The 15701-nt window shown below is 32.4% G+C and overlaps 1 protein-coding gene and 1 non-coding gene across 8 annotated transcripts in view; both read right to left on the reverse strand.

Annotated features, from left to right (window-relative positions):
• Positions 1–15701, reverse strand: part of LOC114327393 (protein lingerer) — a 116726-nt gene that overhangs the window by 58842 nt on the left and 42183 nt on the right. For all 7 annotated transcript variants that reach the window (XM_028275997.2, XM_028275996.2, XM_028275992.2 and 4 more), the window contains exon 7: positions 5755–5994. In XM_028275997.2, the coding sequence (XP_028131798.2) occupies positions 5755–5994 (240 nt within the window). The remainder of the gene's footprint in view (positions 1–5754; positions 5995–15701) is intronic.
• Trnas-gga (transfer RNA serine (anticodon GGA)) lies at positions 12931–13002 on the reverse strand. Its single transcript has one exon. It is a non-coding gene; the product is annotated as a tRNA-Ser (tRNA).

Here is a 15701-nt window from a genome sequence, read left to right on the forward strand (position 1 = left end):
ACGCATCCGTTTCCAACGCAACCGGACCGACCTGTCACACTATGCGTTTACTCTGGTGCAGTTTGTAAGCGCGTACCGATGACTCAAAACGCATCCGTTTCCAACGCAACCGGACCGATCTGTCACACTATGCGTTTTCACCGGATGCGGCAAAAACGCATCCGGTCAAAACGCATAGTGTGACAGATTGCTCCGGTTGCGTTGGAAACGGATGCGTTTTAAGTCATCGGTACGCGCTTACAAACTGCACCAGACTAAACACATAGTGTGACAGGTCGGTCCGGTTGCGTTGGAAACAAATGCGTTTTCACCGCATCCGGTCAAAACGCATAATGTGGCATCGGCCTAACCTGGATCGATTTTCATCAGATAAAATAAAAATGTTTTCACTTTGACTGAGTTTTTTTACCAAGAAATAAACAATAATGTATACAACTGTACGTAATTTAGATGTACTGGCATAAGTATTTCATTTTTTTGGCAATTATAATTAAGTTTATCTGTAAGAGTACCGTATTTTATTAATTTTTACCATATTCTCCGGCTAACCCGGATTTTCAATAACCCGGATCGGCCGCGGTCCCGATTAATCAGACTTATCGAGGTTCCACAGTATATATTTATTTATTTTGAAACGTTTTTTTCAGTGTAAGCAAAAAATCCAAATAAAAACAGTTCAAACGTAATAAAATAAATTTGACATACGTCGTACGTCCTGAAGTATAGTAAGTGGACGTACGTCGTACGTCCAATGGTGCTGAAAGGGTTAAAAACTATTAATAATTAAGATTTTATCTCAGATTGCCAATGACATCCTAAAGCAAAGGCAAACACTATGAACTATACGCCAACATAAAAAACTTATGTAAAGCGGTGTTCATGAGTTGATACCTGAACCTTCAGTCTCGTCATCGTGTCATCACAGATAAGAGTTACTTACACTGATAACGTAGATATTATAATATTTTACAAGAGCAATTGAGGGGGTTTGAAGTAAAAGGGTTTAAGTGCACTTTCTTAAAAATATGCTCAAAAGTACAGATTCTCATACTTAAATGGTATTAGAGCTTGGTGGTAAAAGGATTCAAGCATATTTCGCCCTACAGTCGCCATCTATCGCGATTACATTTGATTTAATGAAAACAATTGCAGTTTACATTAGTAATAAACGGATTTACGTGCGCTTGAACCGGTTTACCACAAAACTATTTTTAGTATTCTGTAAAAACAAGTATGTAGTAGTAAACGGGTTTACGTGCGCTTGAATCATTTTACCACAAAACAATTTTTAGTATTCTGTCAAAACACATGTTAATACAGGATTAATTTCAAATAAATAAATATTAGATCTGTGCCGAATTTTGAAGACTAATTAATTATTATGCAATGTGCCAGTTATAGTTACACTGTTGATAAAAAACAGCTGCGATAAAAACGATTATAGTTCATTAGCTTTTAAGATGAGTAACGACGCCAGTTTCAGACGCCTGATTCGTCGGTTTTCCGTGTCGTCGCAGCTTGTTATTGGTTAGAAATTAATTTATAATATATAGAATAAATTAATTTATATATAACAAAACGACAAGCTGCAACGACACGAAAAACCCACGAATCAGTCGTCTGAAACTAGTGTAGTTACTCATCTTGAAAGCGAGTAACTATAGTAATACAGTGGACTCTCTCTATAACGAAAACGGATATTACGAGGTACATTGGGTGTCCCATGAAATTCCTATTGAATTATAACCCTCTATAACGAGGCATATTTGGTTATACGAGGAAAAATGAAATCGAAGAATATGTTTCTTTACCTGTTTTTAGCACAGTAATGGCTATACATCTGTGTTATTATCTAGGCCAGTGATGTAATAAACTCCGCCGCCTGTACGCCTGTGATGTAATAAACTTCTTCCTGTTTATCCACAGATATTGAATATTGTAGGAAATTTACAATTTACCTAATATACTATGTGAGAGGCATCAAAACATTCCAATATTATATTTTGTCTGATATAACGAGATCCGCTTATAACGAGGTAATTAGTCCGCCATTTCAGTTCTCGTTTATAGAGGGAGTCTACATACTGTAGTTAACATCTGCACTTGAACCGTTTTACCATTAACATTTATCAACACCATGTACTGATTCAAGTAATTTTTTTAATAATTGATAAAAAGGAAGGATAGAGTAGAGTAGAGTATTTATTGGTAATAATGTACAAATGTACTTTTACAGGTCAGCAATAATTAAAATTGTCTAAAATTACATTAAAAGTTGACAGTACTTCAGTAAAAAAAACCTATTACCTAAAATTTAAAAACTAAACACTAATTAAATTACCGGACAAAACAAAATTTAGATCTGAAGTACTCCTCAAATGAGTAGAAAGCACCCATCAGAAGATAATTTTTAATTTGTCTCTTAAATTGGTTAAAATCAAGACTTTTAATAAATATTGGTATACAGTTATAAAATTTCAATGCTAGGTATCTGGTTCCATTTCTGGTCCTCTCAAGTCGACTGAAGTCTGTTACAAGGGCATCATGATTTCTAGTCTGATAAGTATGCTGTTGTGTTTTATACAGATCTACATTTTGATGAACATACAACAGGCACTGCATAATGTACACAGAAGGTAGTGTGAGAATCCTCAGGTTTCTGAAAGACTGCCTACAATCGTCCCGATAACCCTGACCTGTGATTATGCGAATACACTTTCTCTGCTGACCAAACACCTTATCTATATGGCAAGAGTGTCCCCAGGAAAGGATTGCGTAAGTTAGTCGTGAGTGAAAGTTGCTGTGATATGATGTAAGAAGGGTTTGAAGGGAGGTAACCTTAGATAGGTTTCTAAATAAAAAGAGTTGGCTTGAGAGCTTTTGGGAAAGTTTCAGTATGTGCCGTTCCCAAGTGAGTCCCTGATCAAGATAAACACCAAGAAATTTAGCTTCCTGTGAACAATCTGTTAAAATGGGATGTGTAATGGTGTTATGTCTTAGGGTAAAGTTCACTGTTTGTGATTTTGAGTTATTGAGAGAGAGACGATTTGCCAAAAACCATTGGAACAAATTGCTCTCTGTGGTCTCAAGATCAATATCACTGATTTGGGAAGGGTGGTAACTTTGATAGCATGTAGTATCATCAGCAAATAGGACTGTGCTTACCGGGCCCTCTTGTGAAAATCCCAAGTCATTTATATAAATGAGAAATAATATTGGACCTAGAACTGACCCTTGAGGCACTCCATACATCAAAGGTTTTTTATCAGATTTGAGCTGGTTAAAAAACACATATTGAAATCTATCTGATAGATAAGACTCAATCAATTGAATAGACATAGGATGAAAATTATAGGCATGTAATTTTTTAAGAAGAATACTATGAGTGACACAATCAAAAGCTTTAGTAAGATCAAGGAACGAGGCAAGGGTATCAAGAAAGTTTTCAAATCCTTCCAAAATACTGCCTGTAAAATGATCGATAGCAAGTGTTGTTGTTTTGTTTTTTCTAAATCCAAATTGCTGCACTGCAAAAAGCCGATTAGATTCAAAATAGTCATTGATCTGCTTCTTTAGGATTCTCTCAAACACTTTGGAAAGAATTGGCAAAAGAGAAATTGGACGAAAGTTATTATGATCATCAGCCGAACCTTTACGTTTAAAGAGAGGTATGACTTTCGCAGTTTTAAACACTGAAGGAAAAATGCAGGATGAAATTGAGTAGTTTATTAGTTTAGTTAAAGGTACGCTAATGTTGTGTTTAATTGCCTTGATTATTTTTGTGTTCATTCCATCCGGGTCCTTGCTCTGGCTATTTTTTAATTCTTCAATTGCTTTTACAACTTCCTCCAAATTTGTTGGCTCAAATCTGAAGGAGCAATGATTAGAGGCGAATGAAGGAGCATGTGGTATAAAACTAAGGTATGTATTGAATGATTGGTCAGTATGATTAAGTGTATTTATTACATTTTCAGCAATACCACAGAAGAAATCATTAAAACTATTTGCATTGAGTGATGAATTTTTTATTGGTAAATTCTTACATCTTGAGTTTATTAGGGACCACATAGCCTGTTGACGGTTGTTAGATGTCAAAAATTGTAGTTTCTCCCTCATAAGTTTCAAATCATCATTAAACCAAGAATTTTTTTTACATTGTTTACCTTGCTCAACAAGCCTAGATTTTTCAGGAAAAGACAGATTTATTGCCTGCGTTAAAATATCGATAAACATTTTAAACCTTGAGTCCGCATCAATACATTCATTATCAATAAATTCAAAATTTTGTAAGCAAAGATTGTTATTTAAAGAGGCCAGTCCCATCTCTGTAATGGGCCTGTAGCTTATTCTAGATTTAGAAGTAGTTTGGGACACTTCACATTTAAACAATATGCCTTTGTGGTCTGAAGTGTGTGAAAGATCAACAGCTTCGGATTGCAACATGGTACTATTAATATTTGTAAATATGTTATCAAGACATCTATTATAACGGGTGTTAAATTTTATTGATTTTTTGAGGTTATAGGATATAGTAAGAGTAATAATATACCGTTATATTTTTATCATTTTATGGAACATTGTACACTAGACATGAAACTTAAATGAGAAGCAGAAACTTAAGCCAAAAAACAAAAATAACCATATACAAAACCCTTATACAACCAGTGTTGACTTATGGATCAGAGGCATGGACCATCTCCAAGGCAGATGAAAACCTTCTGCTTATATTTGAACGAAGGATCCTGAGAGGAATATTCGGTGGCATCTGTGAAAATGGTGTTTGGAGGAGGAGGTACAACTACGAGGTATACCACAGATATAAACAAAAATTTGGTGGTAAAGACGTAGTATCTCTTATAAGAATAGGAAGACTAAGATGGGCAGGACATCTAACAAGATCACAGCAGAACAACCCTCCTAGAAGAATCCTAATGTCACAACCTGTGGGAAGTAGAAATAGGAGTAGGCCAAAACTCAGATGGAAAGATGGTGGATGAGGATGGTAGAAAAATAGGCACAGCAAACTGGCAACGGTTGGCAATGGATAGGACTGGCTGGCGTAATAGACTTGGAAAGGTCGAGGCTCTTTCATAGGGCTGTAGAACCATTGATGATGATGACACTAGACATATTTTAGTTTAACTGCTTAACGCACAGATTTATTTGCAAAAATACGTCAAAAAATTATCTATTTATTTTATTTATAAAATAAACTACGAACAAAACTATTGTCACTAGATAATATTTAGTATCTAGTAAGTATATAAAATAATCTAAATATATTATATTATAATCTAAAGTAAAAAAAGCATATCTATCGAATTCCACAAAGCCAAATCTAATAGGTGAAAGAAAATTTAAGAAGAAGAAAGAAAAATAACCTTGGCCTTGACTAACATTCCAGACGGCAGTCGATCGTAGGAAGTTTAAAATTAGAAACGAGAAAACAAGTGGGGAGACCGTTATTTAGCGCTAGACGAGTTAAAGCACGTAGGCGCCTTCAATTTTAAACACGAGTTAACTCGGTTATGCGAAAATAGAAACATCGTTTAAAACTGAGTTAACTCGGATGAGTGCGTTAAGCAGATAATGACTCCTAGAATTTATAAAACCCAAATACCTAAGTTTGAAGTTGATTATCTTAGAACTATTAAAACTACACTTAAGTGCAGTTTTAATAGTTCTTTAATAGTTCTAACTTAATCCTTTTACGTCTGACTCCCTCAGTTAATACAAATAAATCATTATACTTACTGTCGTCCCACTATATGTTGATGAATTATAAGTATTTGTTTTAGGCTGGTAGGAACTGTAAGTTGACGACTGTGAGTACGAATGCGTGTCAGGAGGTTGCTTGCTCCCTCCTAGATCCAGGCCTGCTGCCGTTACCGAAGATGATGCTGGAGTGCTGCCCTGCGTCGTCGTCCTCGGAGCAGAACTGTACGTGTTCGTCAGATGATCGGTAGTTTGGGGAATGGAATCTGAATTTGACAGCTGCAAAAAAAATATACATATTATATGTAAAATCAAACAGTTGAAACTGCCAAGGACATTTGTACATTAAATTATTTTAACAGGTTGACTGCCATGAGGCCATGACGATTATTTTTTGTTAGTTTTTCAAGTTATACCGAGTACCAGATCTGGCCCTCAATATTTGGGTTTGTCTTCTGGACTGGACACATTCTGGACATATATGGTACCTACTCAAATGACTCTTTGGCAATGCAGGGAAAAGAGGCTGGCAGTCAACCTGTTAAAAAATACTGACTGATTTGATAATGCAGCATTAGCAATAGACTTTGTCGTTCCTTATGATGGCGCGCATATTAGACTTAAAATAGACCATTCCTGCAAATTCTATTACTTTGTGTAACTTAGGCTTTTGTAACTATCTGTCGAGAATCGTCATAATATTATCTTTAATCTTTATATCATTTAATCTTATAACTTAATCATCATGAGTTCATGTTTTGCTCTAGTTCTTTATCTCGCTACGTTTTCCTCTAAGCTAGATATAAGGCTCATCATATTTTATTCCTAATTATTTATTGCACTAGTAAATTCGCTCGTTGCCATGCGACGGAGAATACAATCTATTGCCCTCTACAGTCTCTGCACTCAATTTTTTGTGACATCCTCATTTTATCATATCTCCTTCCAATTTTTTCTGACACACTCCATTTTTTTTCTGATTCCCTCAATTTTTTCTGGCACCCTCCAATTTTATCGGATACCCTCTATTTTTTTCTGACTTATTTTTTTATTTTATAACTCAAGAAGGATTGAATTGTTTTGGCTACTTTTGATTTTGAAATATTTGTAGAAGTGTAAGGAAGAAGGTCTTTACAATATCCCATCAGACATCAAATTTTATTAGTTGTGTAGGAAATATCAGGAGCTTGGAGGAGTAAGGGCCAACCCGAAAAATGGTCATTTCAAAAACAGTCTCATTTTTAAAGAATGCGTCTGTATATTATAACAGCATGTTTCGCCCTTCATACTCCTAAAATTTCGTAAGAAGTAATATACCAGTCCATTCATCTCAGAAACTGAACTGCATAATCGTCTAGAAGAGTAAGGGCGAAACCACAGGCTTTCGTTGCGTTTCCGTTCAAGGTTCGCCCTTTCCTCTGTTAACGCGCCGGTGTTTCTGTAATTCTGTAGCTTAGTAGCTTTAATTGGTGAGATACAGAAGACGAAGAAACTGTAGACGATGAAAATCAAATTGAATTCAATTGAAGCTTTATTTATGAATTTTATTAAAAACACTAGGTATGTTTACTTTTATAGAATAAAGGGGACATGTTATGAGGGGCGAGCGTTATAACTTGTTACAATTAATAATACAAGGAAGAATACAGGGTAGAAGGAGTCGCGGAAGAAGACGCATCTCCTGGTTAAACACTTTGAGAGCTTGGTTTAATTGCACTTCTGCTGATCTCTTTAGAGCAGCGGTATCGAAGTGCGAATTGCCGTGATGGTTGCCAACCTTCTTAGAGGAAATGGCACATGAAGAAGAAGATAGAATAAAAAGTATTAAACCTCTTTTTACATTAGGGTGTAATTTTCGTAATAGTCGAAAAACTGAATTTGCATAAAGTTTATTGTATATTGTAATTTTTATTAGTAGGTACTTGGCGATAAACTTTCCGCTTACAAAGGCGCCTTTCATTATTCTGTTCAACGCTTCTGAGAAAAGATTGTAGTGATCAGCCGATGTACCGATAGAACGTGACACTGACAAAAACCATCTTTACAAAGTTAATATAAGGCATAAGTAAGGATTATTATTATAAGGCATAAATAAGAAGGAATATTATAGTAATTTTAACAAGTTAATACTTTATTATATCAATTTACTATTTTAGTTGGGAACAAGCCGTAAAATTAAAATAATAATTCCTAAGATTTACACGTTTGATTCACTTTGTAAATATTTTTTGTCCGCATTGTAATAATACAGATTATACACCGTACCTCTCGGTAGACCGCACGCTATAGTAGAAATAGCCGCAATATAATATAATAAACCGCTTAATCTAGTAGTATCACTTGTTCGCCCTTACTATTCTAATATGTTTGTAAACTTTAACTCAGTTTTCCCAAAACATCGTTTTTGCAGTTCGCCCTTACTCCTCCAAGCTCCTGATATGTAAAAAATGTCGAATATCGAAATATATTAAGAAAATATGTTTATAATTAAAAATAATTTTAAAACATTGTTTACAGTAATAAAAACTGTTTTTCAACATTTTCTCTACGATAAAGTTAAAAATTCAAGTTTGTTCATTAATGCAATACATTTTAATAATTATAAATTTAATGAAACAATAGGGAACTTGCAAAAATTTTTTAAATAATAAAATGATACTAAAAAACATAAACGCGACCTTAAAACGCTTGCATGCGAAAAAAACAAATATTTTTAACCCGTACGCTAATTACGACGTTTTGAAAATGCTATAAAATTCAAATATCTTAGGAGGCTCTTGAACGTCCTTCTATTGGTTCGACGTCACCGGCCACGGTGAACCGGCGGAAACAACGCGATTAAGGTAGGTATCACGGGTATATTACATTTTAATCGTCTTTAATGGAAAATTCCTAGGTATTATTTATGTTCATCTTATATATTGTAATAAGTAGTTCTCCAATCAGCTTAGTTTTAAACTGAAATTGATAAAGTTGAGTGCTACTTTGTAAAGAGTTTAAAACGCATAATATGACGGACGAGGGTTTTTCAAAAGGTCAATCTGACTAACTTACCTACCGTTGATGTCTTGTTGATGTCTTCATCGTGGCAACTTTTATAAAAAGTAGTAAAAGCTATTCTATTGGAGAAATGCGAGGTGTCAAATCAAATAAGTAAGAGTTATTAATAAGCATGTTTAAACCGTTTATAACAATAGTTTGGTACCATTATATTATAGTACTTATAGGGTTTACCCCGTGGGTTTGATCTACCTACCTCTAATCGAAGGATTTCGTATATCCTGGAAAAGATTACGGTGTAATTTGCATTATAATAAAGATTATATTTTATTGTAATGTTTATTAGTACCTACTGGAGCCTTTCATTATTGTGTTCAAAGCCTTCTGAGAAAAGATTATGGTGATTAGCAGCAACAAAATTCTTCTTTACAAAGTTAATAATACGCATAAATAAGAAGAATCATTATTGTAATTTTACAAGTTAATATCTTTATCATCTCAGCTTATACTTACACCGCATCCCTCGGTAGACCGCAAGCTATAGTAGAAACCCGACTGTAGACCGCATACTATAGAAGCACCAATACTTTTTTGTTACTCTTACTTTTATTACTAAAAGTTTTGTTTATTTTTAAGTTACTTGTTTCTTCTTTGTTCTTCAACACAAGAAACGAACAAAGTAATTTCATAAAAAAGAACTTTTTGATACATGTCAACAGAGATAAAATGTTAATATTTTGCCTGTCACAGAAAAAATCATTTTTGCCACAGAATAAAACAAGATATTTCAACTATATTATTTATCTATGGGCAAACTGCATTAAATGCAATGGCCCACCCCGAACGGACAAACGATACGAGTGGCCTGTGACGTCAGACCACAGGTCTCGCTTTTGAAGTTGTTTAAAACGGAAATTTTAGGCGCGGAACTTTGATTAGATGTTGTACGTACACTATTCATTGTTAAGACGTAATATTTTGAATATAACATTTTAAAACATAAATTAACAATTTTATGCAAAAAAAATTTTTAGTGCAAGTTCCCTATTCTAAATACCATTTCGATCAAACACAGTGTCAAAAGCATGGTTTCACGGGAAACGTAAAAAGTAAATAAACCCGAAGTTAGACGCAGTTTGAAACGTGAATCTAAAGAAGTATAAGATAACTATGTGTATATAACAATAACATTGTTGTTTTTAGTAATTGCTTTACAATTTCATCCATTTTCTCACCTTTTAAACCATCCTTTGACTTCTACAAATGTTTTAAAACCGAAATTAGCTAATTCCATTCAGTCATTCTGGAGCTGTTATAAAAAAAGATATCAGAATAAAATTACTTTATTAAACGTTGTTCAATGTTTAGATATTGAAACCAAAGGAGACAGACTTTTGTCGCATTAGGATTTTATGAAATTAGATTCGCTCATATTCTGTTTACAATAATTAAATTATTCTGTTTACATTTATTAATTAATAGTGTCGACAAATTAATCGACACTAATAAATAAAGAATTGGATAAAATAAAAACAAACTGGCAATCAAACGGCACTGTAATAACACCCACAACATCCAACAGTATTATGAACAACACTTTATTGAAAAACATTTCAAGAAAAAATTAAGGAAATTCGAATTTCGTCTGAAAACAGTAAACACATATTGAATTTCCAATTAACACAGATCTATAATTAGAAACAGGAAAAAAATAATATGTCATTATGTCACAATAAAACACTGAAAAACGTTTGTTTTTCTATTTTTCCACACAATTTATTACAACTATGTTATTACTACAGCTGTTTCGGCAAAGTGCCTTTCTCAAGTGATATATTTAACAATGTGTTTGCCTTTTTAAGTCTTTAACTGAAGAGGTTGAGGAGTGGGGAGCTGTTTGTCTCGAGTTGGTCATTCAGAATTATATCTGTATTTTTCAATTTATTAATTTCCATTGATTCTAAAAGTGATAGCTTAAGGCCTTTATTTTGAATATGTAGAATTTGAAACTCTTCATTGAAAGAATGATTATGATCTAGAAGGTGAAGTGCGTATGTAGAAGTGTCTGTTTTTCTATTGTTGAAAGCCCTTTTGTGTTCTGCTATCCGTTTGTCAAAAGTTCTGCCAGTTTGACCGATGTAAGTTTTTGGACAGTCACCACAAGTTAGTTTGTACACACCACTCTGTAGTTGCTTTCTCTTTCGGCTTTTATTGTTTTTAATATGTTTGCTTAAGTTGTTGTTAGTTCTGAAAGCTGGTGTTATTCCTTTCTTTTTTATGTATCTGGCTATTTTTGTTGTTATTTTGCCAGTATATGTGAGAGAGCAGAAGGTACTGGGTTCTTTCTGTGGTGGTGGATACACTAATTTCAAGGCTTTCTTATGGAGTTTTTGGTTTAAAATGTTAACTGTTTGTTCGTTATAGCCATTGTTTACTGCTATTTGTCTAATGATATTTAGTTCTGTCTCAAAGTTATTTTTTGTCATAGGAATTTCTGTCAGTCTATGCATCATGCTATGGTAGGCTGCTAATTTGTGTTGTGTAGGATGGGATGATGAATTGTGTATAGTTGTGTCAGTATGGGTAGGTTTATGATATACGGAGAACTCATGTTTGTTGTGTAGTCTGGTAACTAACTTGTGGTGACTGTCCGAAAACGTACATCAGTCAAACTGGCAGAACTTTTGACAAACGGATAGCAGAACACAAAAGGGCTTTCAACAATAGAAAAACAGACACTTCTACATACGCACTTCACCTTCTAGATCATAATCATTCTTTCAATGAAGAGTTTCAAATTCTACATATTCAAAATAAAGGCCTTAAGCTATCACTTTTAGAATCAATGGAAATTAATAAATTGAAAAATACAGATATAATTCTGAATGACCAACTCGAGACAAACAGCTCCCCACTCCTCAACCTCTTCAGTTAAAGACTTAAAAAGGCAAACACATTGTTAAATATATCACTTGAGAAAGGCACTTTGCCGAAACAGCTGTAGTAATAACATAGTTGTAATAAATTTTGTGGAAGTATAGAAAAACAAACGTTTTTCAGTGTTTTATTGTGAGATAAAATGAACTTCCATCAAGTAACGGTCGAATCCATCAATTATGACATTATATTGTAAGTATTATGTTTATATGAGATTAAGCGGCAATTATTGGTGTAATGAAAATTATATTTTTAATTACCTAACTAATGTTTAGACACTTTGATTTCCACTCAAGAGATCTTTCTCACCAAAGGTTAATTTAGGACATACATAACCTAATAAAATCAAATCATAAAATCTTCACAGAATTTTTAAAATAATTTTTTTTGCAGGGCGGCAGGTTTAAACTAACTGGTTTTTTAGGAAAAATCATTGAGCTAGTGCAGTCGAAACAGGTTGGGTACAGCAAAAGTCTCCAAACTGGTGTTTTATTTAAAGCTTTTAATACATCTGCCGCAAATGAAGAAAATGAAGATAAATAAATTCTATTTTGGTATTTTCAAACTTGGTTATTTTGATTATTACGTTTGAAGATGTTTTTTTGTTATATTAATTTTTTGTGTGTAAATAAAAATAAAAGTTATCTTAATAATTTTTTCCATTGTTTATTTTACTATTATTTTATAAAATAATTTATTAATTTTTAAAGTACTTAGACTTAGGGCCGGTACTTTATGTCCCGGTTAAACCTCGGTTAGCTAACCGGGGTTTAATCGGGACAGAAAAGTACCTCATAGAGCCTCTTGCGTTGTAATAAAAGCAATTATAATTATCATTATAATTATTTATGAATATAATAATAAGTATAATTGCGTTTATGTCTATGTTATGCATATATTTCTGTCCCGATTAAACCCCGGTTAACTAACCGGCTGTTAACGGAGACATAAAGTACCGGCCCTTAGACTTGGTTTAACAAACCTGGTTTAAACCAAATAAATCTGGTTGAAACCAAAAGACCGTTTTTTTTTTGTTTTCGGAAAAAACCTTGGTTTGTGCCAACCCTGCTTTTTTGAGAATGGTTTCTGGAGTAGATATCGAAACGTTAAACATTAGTTAATAAAAATGTAATTTTCATTACACCAATAATTGTAGCTTAATCCCATATAAAAAAAAGAATGTGTGTACTTTGTACGCACATAAGAAGTTATACTTCTATTATATGATTTCAACGAAATAAATATACTTTCGAACAGTTTATTTAATTAAAAAAAAAATGAAAACACCAGGATTCGAACCTGGGACCTCTTGATCTCCAGTCGAACGCTCTACCACTGAGCTATACTCCTTTTGTTTGTGCAGGTGCGGACTACAAGATTTCTCAGACATAGTGTCAAATAGACCAAGTGAAGTATAAAAATACTTTAAATACTACTTATTATCTTATTCTCGAGGTAGACAAATCCAAAGATACAAAAGTTATAATAAATATATTTACTAAAAACACTAATATATTCTTTCCACACCTTTTTTTGGACTAATAGCCCGATCAAGGAACACAAAACTTTACAAAAACCTCAAAAAAATTAAAGGAAGGATGAAAATTTGGGAATAGGTAGTTGAAATTGTCTATTATTATATAAGAAAAAGTTTACAATTCTAAACCGTCTCCATTTTACAAAAATAGGGAAATAAGGGTTGGTTTTTCATTAAAAGTGCTGTATTTTAAAAATAATAAAATAATAAAATAAAATGTAACAGTGAAAAATAAAATAGTCATCAGAGTGATTTAACCTTAAAGATTGGTCTTTAAATTTTTTTTTAGATCTCGATTATTTTATGAGATATAGCCTATTTTTAATAAGGGTTGAAAACCAAAAATTTTTAAAACGGTCTTATTCGGTTAGTTTTGTATCAATGAATCTGAAAATTGGTGAACACACTATTTACAGATCTATTAAGGGCTTGAAGTTAACATTTTCCAAAAATTTTCAAAAAAAATTTACGGCCAGTGGAAAAATTTTGGAAAATTTTTTTTGAATTTTTGGAAAAAGAACTGAAAACTTTGGTTTTTCTTGTAAGTATGTACTTACCTGAACGAATTACATGCGCGTGCACGTATCCTATATTATTTTGTTTTTGAATTAAGTCAATAATTTGAAAAACTATAATTTTAAAGTACATACTTGTATTTTTAAGTTAATTATTTCAATATAAACCTATAAAATGAAAATATGTCAAAATTTCTCAAAAAAATATTTCTTTTACTAAATATTTATTAGGTTTTCTAAAGTTCATTTAAAAATTAAATTAACTTAATTAAAAATAAATGTACTCTATTAAGAGGCTACATCAGCGCGTCAATATTTTTTTTCGATAGTTCTCCGAACTTTCAACAGTGCGGCAACAGTGTGTCGGCAGTACTACAGTGTCAGTGACACTATACACTATACTATCAGAAACAAAGGCACATAATTGTGATAACAATAATTATTATACTCATAGGCGCGCTAAATGTTGCCATGTCAGTCAAGGTCGATTTCTTGTTATAGATAATCGTTTTTTAGTAATTTCATTGTGACACAAAATCTAGACATGGGATAAAAAAGTTTATTTGAAAAAACTGTATTTTTTTGTTCTTCTTAAAGCGGCACAGACTCGTTTTTTATATTTAATTTAATTTTAGAGTAATTTCTACATACTAACATGTTTCTTAAATTGGGCTCAGTACCACAATTCTTTACTATATTGCGAATATATGTGCCAGATATCTCTACAGAATATTCAAAATTAAAGTTGCAATCTTGGAACGCGTTTTTCGCGCGCTGATGTTGCCTCCTAAGTTATAAAGGATCAAATGAGTATGAAGTACTAAAATGATAAAAGGTGCAATGAAAAATCGTTTATTGTATATCGAACTGGATCGTCACTGTTTACATTTAATTAATTAGTCTAAATTATTAAAAGTTCATTTTCATCTTCGTCTGATGTAAAATTTGTGTCTGAATCAACTTCATTTATAATAGAATCAACTGTAAAATCATAATTTTGGGTCTCTTGGCAGCTACCATCTAAACTATTATTACCAGTTTGACAACTTCCGCATGCAGCATGAAAACGTTTCTCCTTTTTTTTTAATACATATTTTTGTCTATTTACATTCTAATTTCATCACAGTCCAAAAGCATATTGTGTCTATCATCTTTTCTTTCTTAACTTACACTTTTTAATGTTTTAATTCCATTTTGACAATTACAATTTTTTCGTTCACATTCTAAATGTTTTTCACAAATAAAACAAGAATTATTATTATTTGTTTCACTGTTCGCACTCATTGTAAATATTTACACAATTATTTTATAACAAACAGATCACTTTTATTGATAATAAGTTATAAATTCAAAAGACAGCCGAAAACGATAACAAAACATTGCAGCGTGAATATTGCTCCAATTTTTTAGGTTATGTTCGTCTACTCAGTCTACTGTGTTTACGAAGCGCGCCGTTTTCTCTTGTAAGCAATTTTTTCACCTGTGTTTACGTGCCCCATATATTTTTATCTTTGCAATAGGCCTATTGTAAATATATGTAATATGTTATTCAAGCCTTTTTTAATGTTCCCATATTTTCATTTAAAAAAAGGCTTTCAGAAAAGAATGGCATCGATTTTATTAAAACATGACATTTTTTTGTAGTTGTTTATAATAAGTGAGCCTTATTTAAAAAGTATTCTATGCATAAGAAAAATGGATATCGCTTTCGAAAGAGTACATTTTCAAGTACCTACAAGCATATTTTTAAAGTTTATTATGAATTTTCAACAAAGATATTATTGATTGAAATCTTGAAAATTGACTTAAAATAAAAATCAAAAAAATATCCATTTTTTATCGCCATACAAATTTTTATCCTTTAAAGTAATGTTGTGCAATTTTAAATCCAAATGTTAATTAGCCATCTTAAAACATAAGTCTAAAAGGAATTTTAATTTAAATGATTATGTAAATTTTTGTGACAAAAAATATGTGTTGCTCTCAAAACTTGTATT

This window comes from Diabrotica virgifera, chromosome 4, assembly GCF_917563875.1.
Source record: "Diabrotica virgifera virgifera chromosome 4, PGI_DIABVI_V3a".
Taxonomy (NCBI): Eukaryota; Metazoa; Arthropoda; class Insecta; order Coleoptera; family Chrysomelidae; genus Diabrotica; species Diabrotica virgifera.